The sequence below is a fragment of the Styela clava genome, chromosome 2 (assembly GCF_964204865.1).
Source record: "Styela clava chromosome 2, kaStyClav1.hap1.2, whole genome shotgun sequence".
NCBI classification, from domain to species: Eukaryota; Metazoa; Chordata; class Ascidiacea; order Stolidobranchia; family Styelidae; genus Styela; species Styela clava.
In genome coordinates, this window is record NC_135251.1 from 22,789,358 (window position 1) to 22,802,052 (window position 12,695).

The following is a 12,695-nucleotide window of genomic DNA, read 5'->3' on the forward strand; positions in this document are numbered from 1 at the left end:
CTTTTCATATTTGCTACGCATAGCGATATTAGGGCGCGTTATGTAAAGCAGTTTGTCAAAATATATCGAGTTTTAAAGATGCGTGATTATCTCCACCCATCTCTATGACAATATTGAATAACCACAGCCCTATATTATTGCCAAAGTCGTGTATCGAGTATCAGTGTCTAATAAACCCAGATTGCCTTGAAGTAAGCCGCAGATTCTTCCAAGAATCCTTTCATCCAAATGTTTTACAAGATACTGCTTTTGACCCTTAGGCATATTTTTAGCTTCATTAGACCAATGAAATAAAATGCTATTTGGCATCATATATGTTAACCTCATGTAGGTGTGTCCAGATAAGTGTGTCCTCAAATTTAAAAACAGTCTGTTTCAAAATATGGCGACTAAAAAACTGATGAGGAGGAACTGCATAATTTGGAGTAGAAGGAATAAAAACACATCGCAAACCCAGCGCTCTATTTTCGCGCCTGTATAAACCCAAATCGAAAAATAGCTTCCATTCAACGTTACTTACAGTTTATTTCGCCACTACCTTAGTAATGCTATAACACAGGGGTGCACAACACGTGGCACGCGTGCCAAATTTGGCACGCCATGCGCGCTCAAACGTGGCACGCGAACGGTTTTGTAAAAATTTTAGTTTATTTATGATAAACATCAAAATATCACCATTATATCGAAAGAAACTTCAATGATCATATTTATCCACACATTGCTAGCTCGTGGCCTGTTTAAGAAGGTAGTTGCTGAAAATAAGTAACACCTGAATTCGCACTGATTGCAGCAATGGGTAAAATCATTCGCTGCAAAAGAAAAGAAAAAGAGACTCGTGGATTTTAAGACTCGTGGACAAGCGAATATCTCTTTATCGAATATATATAAAAAGAAGCCCTTATTCTTGTTTGTGGCACAACTCTTTCTATTTTAGAAGCCTTCAATGTGAAGAGACACCATACCGCGCTACATCAACACAAATATGATAAAACTGTCGGAAAGCCGAGAAAAAGTTTGATGTTGAAACTAAAAAATTCTGTGGGAGTGCAGCAGGACGTATTTAAAAAGCCCATCGGGGAAAATGGGAACGCCATCGCTGCATCTTATTTTTTACCAGAAAAAGTTACAGGCCATTCCAACAGAAAAAACTCTTCCAGACCATTCACAGATGGCGAGTTTGCTCGAGAATCAGTCTTTCGTAGACTACCATTCCTAGAAGAATTGAAGAAATTGGCGAAAATCTTAATTCAGTTCAATTCGTTTATTACTCCAGACTGCTTCGGTCCATATAAAAATAACACAAACAAATAAACATAAGCAAATATACAATAAATACATAAAATACCTGATACGACAATCTGATGAGCAACTGCAATCGAAAGTAGACCTTCGAATATTTTTCACTGACTTTTGATAAAAGCTGTGATATGGGTGATACTGAGCAATTATCAGTCCGCAAAGCAAAAGACCTAGCAAAAGACCTATCTGCTTACGAAGATCTTGTTGGACTTTATGACACAACACGTGGGGTAGATATAAAAGAAGCTGTGTTAAATGCGCTTCACTATAAAATTAGTTGGATTGACGACGGGGCAGCTTCTATGACTGGTAAAGAAAACGGTGCGGTGACGCTATTGAAAAAGTACTTGCAAGAATCTGATTTTACTCAGGACATTAACACTTTTCACTGCTTCATTCATCAAGAGTCCCTTTGTGCTCAATGTATAAAGATGACTCATGTTATGGACGTTAATGTGTGACTGAAATTCTGTCGAATAGATTGAAGCACCGCCAATTTCGAGCATTCATGTTGGAGATGAATACACAATACAAGGACTTAGTGCATCACTCTCAAGTTTGCTGGTTAAGTCGATGGAAACTTTTGCAGCACTTTCTTGGCCTTTTTGAAGAAATTGAAATATTTTTACTGGAAAAAAGCTTGGTTCCTGACTTTGAGAAGTATGCTATAATGTGCAGTGACCTTCGTCAAATCTTTTCAAAACGCTTTCAAGATTATAATGACCGGAAGGGGCAAATGAATTTATTTCAAAGACCATTGACTGTAGATGTTGAATATATTGAAGACGCTGACGCTCAACTGGAACTTCTGGTTTTGAGGTCAAACCAAGTTTTGCAGGATGTTTTTCAACAAAATTCAATACTTGAGTTCTACTCTCGCCTCGAAGAAGAGAATTATCCAGTTTTGTTGAGAAATTCAAAAGTCTGGATTTGTTAATTTGCAAGCACGTACAGTTGTTAACAGGCATTCTCAATCATGAAAATAAACAAATTCCAGCTACGGACCCGTTTACTAGATGAGCATATAGATTCAGTGATGCGAATCGCTATTTCCCCCTTGAAGCTCAACATTTCAAATTTGGTCCAACAAAAACGTTTTCAAATCAGCGGTTTTTCACGGGATCAAATCATTTCAATAAATAGATATTCGTTATTATGTATTATTATTGAAGTTTGTTTGATATATGTTATACGGGAGTTTGTTTACAATAACAAAAATTGTGCGTGGCACGCGACAAGATTATTTTTAAAAATTTGGCACATATCCTCATTTGAGTTGTGCACCACTGCTATAACAAACATTAAAATTGAGTAATACATTCTATGATGTCTTATAATGTTATATTCCAAACCTTTTCAGTCTGTTCGCTTGTAGCACAAAGTCTTAACTCACCAGTGAAACAATACAATTTCAGTAATAGAACCATAGGGGTTCGGTTTAACAGAAAGTGCTTAAAACAACGAAAACGAGTCCAACTCATTCTTCTTCATGCTTGAAAATCTGTCTAAGTGAAAAGGTGTCTGAACGGCTTGAATTTCAATTGTACGTCATTGTTTATTTTTTACTGATAATGCGTTGCTACGCAGCTAAATACGATAGGATTAGCAACGCGACATAAATACGCGGCCAGAATATACATTCAAAGCCACTCTCATATATAAAGTTAATGTCATATACGCATAAAGCCATTTTAAGTGATGCCACACATACAGTCAATCGGTTTTAAATATATATATACTCTATGTAGAGCTGTGCAATACGGTTGAGTCTACATGTTGTGTGCATGAAGATACATACAGAATCATTCGTTCCCAGCGATTGAATTTGAATACACAGAGGACGTCGCAATTTATTGAGTCATAATGCCACTTAAAGTTCAGGGCAGACCATCATTACCCACGTTACATTTTGTTTAATTTATTACTTATCGATCTTAAGATCGGTAAGTATATTGATAGGTATTTGTCTGTATGTGTGTATGTCTGTCTGTTAGATGCACGCGATATCTCACGAAGGCGTGGTTGAATCTGCTCCAAATTTTGCATGTGCATTCATCATATCTCGGACCAGAATCCTATTGATTTTGGATGAATTATGTCGTATAATTAGCGAGTTATTAATTAATTAGTGATGAAGAGATCTGGATTTTCACAAATCGAGAGATTTTCGAGACGCGCTGAATGTGTGTGTGCGTATCAGATGCGCAAGTTTTCACGCTAGTGAGTCAGAGCGAAGGATACACACCGCTAGATCGTATCTCGTGATTAATCTTTGAGCCTTGTCCATATCTCTCTTGTAACTTTGACGTCGTCGCGATGCGCAAGTTTCCTTCGAGAAATTTTCCACACTATTGAGTCAGAGCGAAGGATACACGCCGCGAGATCGTATCTCGTTACTTATAATTACTCCTTAAAGTATAAGCAATGTCCATATCCCTAAATCAGGTTCGGGGTTGCAGAATTCCTCACCAAAATATCGCTAGGCTGTGTTTGAATAGCCGTCGCAACCTGGGTTAGCGCCGTTGTATTTAACACAAACTATAGGATTGGTAAATACAGAAATAGGCTATTGGCTGGAAACTAATCGAAACAATCCAGTTCGGATTTGCAGGATTCTTCATAAAAGTATTTCCTCGAGTAGTATTTCGACGACATGGGGAGTTGGCTATTGTTTCCTACATTTCTGATATTGGCTGAAAACTAATCAAAACAATCCAGTTCGGGTTTGCAGAATTTTTCGAATCGAAACCGCAGTTTCTGTTATGGGGGATCCCCTAACTTTCGATCGATAAGTCTTCGGTCTCTGACCGATATTCTCGTTTATAAAGCTTAGCCATATCAATTTTGTATGGTCAAGCAAATCTCGATGACGAAATGGGGTAGTGCTATTTCTCTTAGAGAAATTCTAAATGGGCTATTGATTGATCGAGAGAGCAACGCTCAAATATATGGACATGAAATGCAAAAAAATTTTTTTTAACCAAAATTATCCCAAATATTATATCCTGAACATAGCTAGAAATGTGGAACGTGTACGGTAGCTTACAGGATCAGGTTACCAATACCCGGACTGTCCTAGTTTTACTGATCCTGTGAGTTGGTGATACATTAGGCCGCGAGCCGAGGCCATTTATCTTTCAATTTCGTAGCGCACATAAGGTAACTACCTGAAAATGATTTTAAAATGTTCCTTAGAAATTTAGTAACAAATATTGCCTTGTTCCCACTTCCAAAAGTTGCACGTTTTACAGAAAAGACGCTTTTACCACAATAAATATGTGTTACCATCTGTCCTATTTTCTCTGCTTTTCCGGTATGATGGGCCAATGAGCGCAGACTTCTGCATGACGTAACAATCAAAATAGTCAGCTGTAGGTGGATCCCCAGTGGTCGGATGAATATCAGATGTACTGCTACTGGCTACTGCTCGCTTTTGCGTTGAGTAGCCTTTCCAAAGTTTTTTTTTTAGTTATTATTAGTTCAGTTATTCTAAGGAGGTGTTGAAAAGTATAAGTAAGATATTAAACACTTGTATATCCTTACCATAAAGAGCAATATTAGTTGAGCACTAACTCATAAGACGTTGTTAAATAGGTACCGGTACGGTACGGTAACTCCAAGGAAGGCTAGACCTAGAATAATATGTTACAAACAACGATATTTTCTGGGTTGCATGAAATGTTTATGATTAATTTAATGACTCTTCTTGACTATTCAGCAGACTTATACTACTATATAGGCCACAGCATATTTGGAAATATAAATTAATGGCTGTTTCTGTAATGCACGATTGTGTGAAAGAGAAGAAAATAATCAATTTTACTAATGTCGGTTTGTCTAAATCTAAATTCATATAGTCGACAAGAACCTGGGAAGCAATGATAAGTTATGCCGGAGTGGAAAGAAAGGTAGCATTGGAAACGATTGAGAGGTGAGAAATCAAGTTGTAGACAGACAGTTGATGTTTTAAAATATAGTCTATAGTTCATACTCATACTGTCATAGGGCATTTCAGACTGTGATATATCAAAACTTAGTGCAGATATAGTCTAGTAATGGTATGCAAACACTGCTGGACTGTAATACATGCAATGAGCATATATACGCACATTGAGTACATCAGATAAAATGCATTATGTATTCAAAGTATTAGTTAGTATTTGGTGGTATTTTTACACTCATGCTGTTCCAAATATGATTTTCTTCCTCATTTTAGATACTGCACTACAAAAGAATCCGGCAATGTTGAGGTTTTCAATTCATTTTTTTCTCAACTATGAAGATCTTTTGAGGTTAACGAGGCATTAATAAATAAAGCTGAGGAATTTGTTTGTTCACTATATGAAGAGGATATGAAGAACGTAAATGATACCAGGGCACGTCTATTTAACACTGGCAAATATAAGGATTATACTCTTTCACCCAACAATGATTCAATGAAGAAGCATGTGGCCCTCAAATCAGTTCTTGAGTTGGCAAACTGCAAGTGTAAGAAAAATAGTCAAAATAATTTATGCAAGTGTGCCAAAATCAACTTGAATTGCACAGATTTTTGTTTTTGTATTGACTGCAAAAATCACAGTACACTTATAGAGGAAAAGTCGATTTTCGAGATAGTGGATTTCGAAAACAATTCAGAAGAAAGTGAATTAGATATTGCAGTTCATTTAAAAAGTATCATTTTTTTTCGGACATTTGTTAGTGTCGTAGTCCTGTTTCTAGGAATAATATTGCCTTTGTTCAAATACATAACCACATAAACTAAAAAAAGACTAATTGTAATATTTCTGTTCACTATGTTATGTACATATTGTACATTCATTTAATTTTCTTTTTTCTTTTCCGGTAAATTTCTAAGTGAGAAATAACTGATTTATTTGTGTTGTTAATTTGTTCACGATGTTAATTTGTGACTTCATTGCTTAAAAATAAATACGTTTGATAGCTTCTACAAAATGGATGTAGCTTTTTATGCTGTTCTTGTCGTAAACTGCTTGTGGTTATCACATAAAATTTATTCGCTAATGTGAATCAGCGTTGTTGGTGTCGCTGCTTTCGAGGTCACTCGCGATTCCTGTCACACAATTAAAGTATTTTTTGTTGTTGGTTACATGTATGCCACATTTTTCGTAATCTACCTAATAAATTATGATTGACTGAGGAAGTCCGATTTGGTCAGGCAAAACATTACAGGAATACATTTGCGTTAGTGTGCTGTAGGGCTCTCGAATTGCATAGTTCTTATGTATGTGTTGTAAACTTATGGTTATTGAATTTCCGGGAACCTCTTATATTCAATTTCGCATGAGGATTGTGGAACAAGCTGTAATGCGTTCAGTATGTAATAACAAGCTGTTCATTTTCACACAAAACTGAAAAATTTATTTAGTTACAGATGTGCGCTACGAAACTCATTTTCTGGGCGTTTTCAAGGCTTCGTCTCACGGCCCATATCCGTGGTAAGGATCTACAAGTGTTTAATAACTTACTTATACATTTTTCAACAACGTCTTAGCATAACTTAATAATAATAACTAAACAGGGCTATGAAAAGGCTGCCCAACTCAACGCAAGGTCGAGCAGTAATAACTAATATTCATCCGCACGCTAACAGCTGATTCGATTCAATTGTTACGTCATGCAGAAGTCATTGTTCATTGCCGAAAATGTGCAGAATATAGGACAGATCGTAGCGCATATTTCTTGTAGTAAAAGCGTCTTTTCCGTGAAACGTGCAACTTTTGGAAGTGGGAACAAGGCAATATTTGTTACTAAATTTTTGAGGAACATTTTAAAATCATTTTCAGGTAGTTACCTGATGTGCGCTACGAAACTCACTTTCAAGGCGTTTTTCAGGGCCTCTGCTCGCGGCCTACATGCTTTGAGTCTCAACGTGTATTGTGGTACCAAAAGATCGCAGTCGCAATTGTATTATCAAACGACCAAAAGTATTTGAGTCGCTGGCATTAAAATCACCAATGATAACAATATTAGATATAGAAGAGTTTTCAATGATAGATTGCATTTTACAAAGTAAGGAGACAAACAAGTCTTCGTTTTCACTGCTGCAACATGGCATATAAACATTTAGAAATAAAATAGAGATTTCCTTATTTTGAAAAGAAATTCCCATCAGTCGATCATCTTTTATAGAATCAATTACAGAAATGAATGGATGCAGTGATTCATGCCATAAACAAGCCAGACCTCCAAATGGACGACCTGAGATTGGACTGCCATTGGCATAATCTATGGGGGAAATAGCAGCACTACAGCTTCCGAGTCTGGGTTAAATAACAATTCGACACCGACTCAGAATCTGAAAGAACAAAACAGACACAATTACACAGGATTTTAAATACGCATCCGGTTCCGAATTAAACGAAATTGGAGACTCTGTCTACGAATAGATTGTCCAGTAACCCAATTCTTGTGATTTGTTTATGACCTAATCAGCGTCGTTTTCTGTCTCGTACCCAGCCTTCCCTCTTGTGACTTGGAGAACATCGTTTCGCTGAACTCAATAAATCCTTATTTTATTTCCAGTTAACCGAATTCTACATTATCTCAAACCTTCTTTCTGATCTGAAATACTACTGGTTGCATATATCATCGGTAATTAAAAGATTAGGTCTTTCAAGCGACATGCAAGAATTTGTGAACAATGGATACATGTGAGTTTACAATATTTTGTACTTTGCACAGGTCTTACCACCTGAATGGGATTCAAAAAGTGAATAAAATTTTATTATTCAACATGAAGAAAAAAGAAATCCTTTTCGCTATTCCCGGTTTAGATTGAGTAATTTGTATTAATTTTCTGCTTGGTATGCAGATATCGAATGTATATGTTATAAATGGAATTACATTCAGTGAATTGGTCTAGTCAATAAAATAAAAATATTTCCGAGTATTTTGATGTAGATTAAAATTGATGCCAGTTAAAAGATCTTTTTAAATAATATTTTATCTAGAAAATCAAAGAAAGAACTTAAAAACCTGATTGAAGAATCTGAAACGATCGCCCGTAAAAATATGTATGACTTGCAGATGTACGTTCAAAAAAGAATAAACGAGCTGCAGGTAATTGAATAACTAATAATAATAAATCATTTACCTAATAATTGGGTTTTTGTTAATAACTGGACCAATTTCTTTGAAATTTCCAGTGGTTAAAGATTATATTTTTCGCTAGAAGGTGCGCGTTCGCGATCTGGTGGCCAGGCGAAGTCGTGAACCCTTTGAATAACTATGGTACAGGTAGACTACTGTGACAGATTGTTTTTCGTATCCATATATATGAGCACCGCATCGCTGTCTATGTCGATTGTTAGTTCATTAACTTTGGGTACAAATTAACCCAATAGTCTCCATATTGAAGATATATTTGGAAAAACAATCTTTGGAAACAGGAATTCAACAAAACGACCCATATTTTCAGTCCGTGTTCAAAAATCGTATGTTGCTTCACCGTTGTCTGCTTCTCACAGCTTAATATCTCTGAGGCAAGATCTTATTCTGGCAAGATCTTATCTATCAGAGGTTAAATAACGATCAATGCGAAGCACTAACATTGAGAACAAACAGGACTCCAATTAGTTTTTTGATAAACAACAGCGTGACAGCGTCAAACATTCCTTCCTCTCTCACAAGACAGCGAAACTGAATGCTTGAGTGCTACAAATATGGGCTAAATGTTTATGTAGCTTACTCATACAGACTGGGAGTAATCATTAAGACGTAAATGTGTTTCAGTATTTTTGTTAGGGGTAAAAAATAGTCCTATTGGTGAATGTTTTCCACCATTGGGTTGGGTCTGAATCGGTTGTTTTGTAGTAATTATATCTGAAAATTTATTGCAAGTATTAAATCTTTGCTATTCTGAAGAACAACTAACCGGGTTGCAGGACAATGTGCTTGTATCCATTGTGGTGACTGGTAACCGCCGATCGGAGTCTGTTGTAAGAGAAACTGGCGGTCAATGGTAATGGCAAACAGGCATGATAGCAGAAGTTTTCCTGTCATTAGGATCTCTTTAACGCCTCGTATCTTTATCTGGTCAAAATGATTGATTATTTTCAGCTCTAAAATATTTAACCGCTTTAGGTATTTTTATTATACTGAATAGTCACAGACAAGTAAAACCCAACATATTGTTTGTCAACTGCTGTCAGTTGTAACATACACTTAGATGTGAAGACAGCTATGACTCTTATTCAACTGTTCAGATTTCAGAGTTGGACTAAATCTTGCTGAACATCAGAGGTGACTTACACGGCAGTTACACAACAATGGCTAGTTCGATTACGTTGTTGATATTTATCTCAAGATTGTTACGGCTCCAAGTTTTTACGCTCGTGTGTCAACCATCACGTTACGCGCTCCAGTATTGTACCAATTCGCAGGATTCTCTCCCATAAGGATCAAAATTCATCCATAATTATCCGCAGTCTATTATGGCTGACAAAAGCCTATACGTCCAATATTTGTTTACTACTTAAGGTTGTTTCGATTAACACCGCATATGTGTGTATGTTTTCTCTGTTTAGAATCCAAACAATTGCAACGGTACATCAGTTTATGTATGTAATATGGTAAATGGAGCTGGATTTGGCAGCGAGTTGCACAGCATACTCAAATGTTTTCTACCGGCGTTTAAACAACAAAGAACATTGATTTATTATATTAAAGGATGGAAATATGATCCCGAAGGATTGAAGAATCTCTTTGCCCCACTCAGTGATTGTGACGAAACACAATATACAAGTATTACAACTATTGTGAATACTACCACGTTAAATCAAGTTTTATGATAATACATCTTAATTTTTAAAATTAATTTGACATTTTTTCGAAAAATGCAGTTTGAGAAATCACCGGGTCTCTCTTTATTCGTGTTACAGTTAAATTAGCTATGTCTAAACAAGTCTGACAATATGATATATGTCATTGCTAGTGTGCAACAATACACTTGAATGATTTGTATCAGCATAGAATTAGGTTGAATTTTTCTATACAGAATATATCTTTTTGTGAACACTATACCTTGAAATTATTTTCAAATTTCCATTCGTTTTCAGGTCTGAGTAACTCACAAATTGTGAATGGCAATGCCGTTTATCCAACTGGATACGACTTTATATCAATTCCAGAAGAAATATCTCAATTTATTATTCGAAATCATGCTGATCCATTTGCCTGGTGGATCGCGCAATTCATTGGATATGCGATGAGAATAAGGCCTGACTTTGTGAATCAACTTAACATCACCGCTCAGAAAATAAACTTTACTAAACCCATAGCCGGGTAAGTGAATGATAAACTATGCTAAATTATTGTTGTTTTTGTTGTTGTAAAATTTTTTTCTTTAAAACCTAATATACCAAAATTGCCAGTACTTAGAGATAGATGGTAAATAAATGGGATGTCACCGTATATCTAATTCGTAGACCGTCTCTGTCTTGCAAGTCACCCGTTCACCATTCAGCGTCAACGCCCACGAGAATGAAGATACTTTAGAAAATCTCAATTTCATTTTATTCGTAGATTTTCACAACACACAGAATACAGAACTTAACATTCTCCAGCATAGACTAGTATTTTAGTTACATTGAAAGGAGCGGATGAAGATTTAGGATTCGTGGCCTCCACGAAAGAGAAATTTTCACCAACATGCATTTCTGCTGATTTAAGAGATCATGGTATCTATGGTAGATTACAGAAGTGGGAGACATTTCTCAATTTGCTCCACCTGAAACATATGACCTCCTGATACCATTTCTTGAACACTTGGTTGGAAGTTTACTAAAGTTGAGATAGTCATTTGACCTCCGTGTCCATTTATTTGAGCATTACCTTATTTTGTTGTGGCCTCAATTTCGAGTAAAGTCAACTAACAGCATGAATAACCCTAATTTCCCATCCTCTAACACTGAAATGTAGTATACAATATTAAATTTCCTAATTAGAATAACTTTCACAGATATTGATCATAAAAGTTAAACTACTAACATGTTAATTTCTCATTTCAATCCATTTTTTTCAGAGTTCATATTCGTCGTGGAGACAAAATAAAATGGGAGGCAAAGAAACACGAAGTAGAAGAATATATGTTTTTTATAAAAAATTGGTTCGACGAACAAAATATAGAACAAAGAACTGTATATGTAGCAACTGATGACGATGGAGTTCATCAGGAATTGAAAACGAAGTAAGAAATTTCATGATATGAACACTTTCTCGACCACAGCTCTGATTGAGGCTGCAAAGAATAAAAGACGATATGGATTTTTAGCTCTAGATGTCTCAATAGTTTGTCCCGTATAACTAAGTTATGATATACATATATAATGAAATTTCTCGTCTATATTAATAAGATATCCTTCATACAAATTCATCACAACCCCAACTGACACTATGCAAAAAGGACTTAGTGCTCTTCAGGGAATAGTCAAGGACATATATCTACTTTCACAATGCGATTTTGTGGCATGCACCGGTTCTTCCAATGTAAGTAACTGGAATGATAATCAACTAATTTTTTCCTATTTTTTTTCACAAGAATAAAAATATACAGTTTCATTATAATTGTAACGTTTTCATAAAATAAATTCAATCATGGAAATAATGAATTTGCATTCAAATTCAAATTGCCATGCATGAACTATTTGCTAATTTGATCATAAAAACATGTTGTCTTTTCCTATATATAACATCATGAAAATAGCAATGAAATAAATCTTACTTCTGTTCATTATTTAGATATGCCACCTCGTTTACGAATTATTCAGCTTTCATCATCACGACGCATCTACCAGGTGGCAATCAATAGACCATATGTATTATTTGAATGATGCAATATTTCCATACGTTGCAATATCTGAACATTCGGCGAGGAAAGATAGAAGTGAGATAAATTTTAGAAAGGGTGATATTATTAAAGTGACTCATGGTTGTCCCACAGATGGGTTCATAAATAGCGAGAATACCAACAGTCGCGAAAAAGGAAGAGTTCCATTGTATAAACTAAGATCGAAGCCATCGATTGATAGTTTTCCGATTCTCCATAGACCTTCATAGTACCCCGTCGAAATAACGCAAAGTTAGTCCAGTTGAAGAAACAAAAATTCACAATATTGGAAAATGTGTTTTGCAGTGGGAAGACGACTATTCTTTGTCTTGATTATTAAATTATTACGTATCCAACAAAATATCTATGCTTTTTATATTTTGAACTTGAATCAAATATCTTTCTGTTTTAAATTTCAGAAATAAAATACTAATTTGATATTGACCATAAAAATACTGTTATACATATAAACGTCTGTATAGTAACTTTCCTCAAAAGGTAATGTTTTCTACAATAGGATGTAACGACCCATTACTGACTCTCCTGA

At 35.5% G+C, this 12,695-nt stretch overlaps 1 protein-coding gene across 1 annotated transcript; it reads left to right on the forward strand.

Annotated features, from left to right (window-relative positions):
* The first annotated feature begins 7,264 nt into the window (after positions 1-7,264).
* LOC144419827 (alpha-(1,6)-fucosyltransferase-like) lies at positions 7,265-12,588 on the forward strand. Its single transcript, XM_078109905.1, has 8 exons — positions 7,265-7,717; positions 7,846-7,973; positions 8,274-8,382; positions 9,849-10,065; positions 10,380-10,605; positions 11,345-11,509; positions 11,676-11,808; positions 12,061-12,588. The coding sequence occupies exons 2-8, from the start codon at positions 7,945-7,947 to the stop codon at positions 12,376-12,378; spliced, it is 1,197 nt and encodes a 398-aa protein (XP_077966031.1). The 5' UTR covers positions 7,265-7,717; positions 7,846-7,944; the 3' UTR covers positions 12,379-12,588.
* Positions 12,589-12,695: the final 107 nt, after the last annotated feature.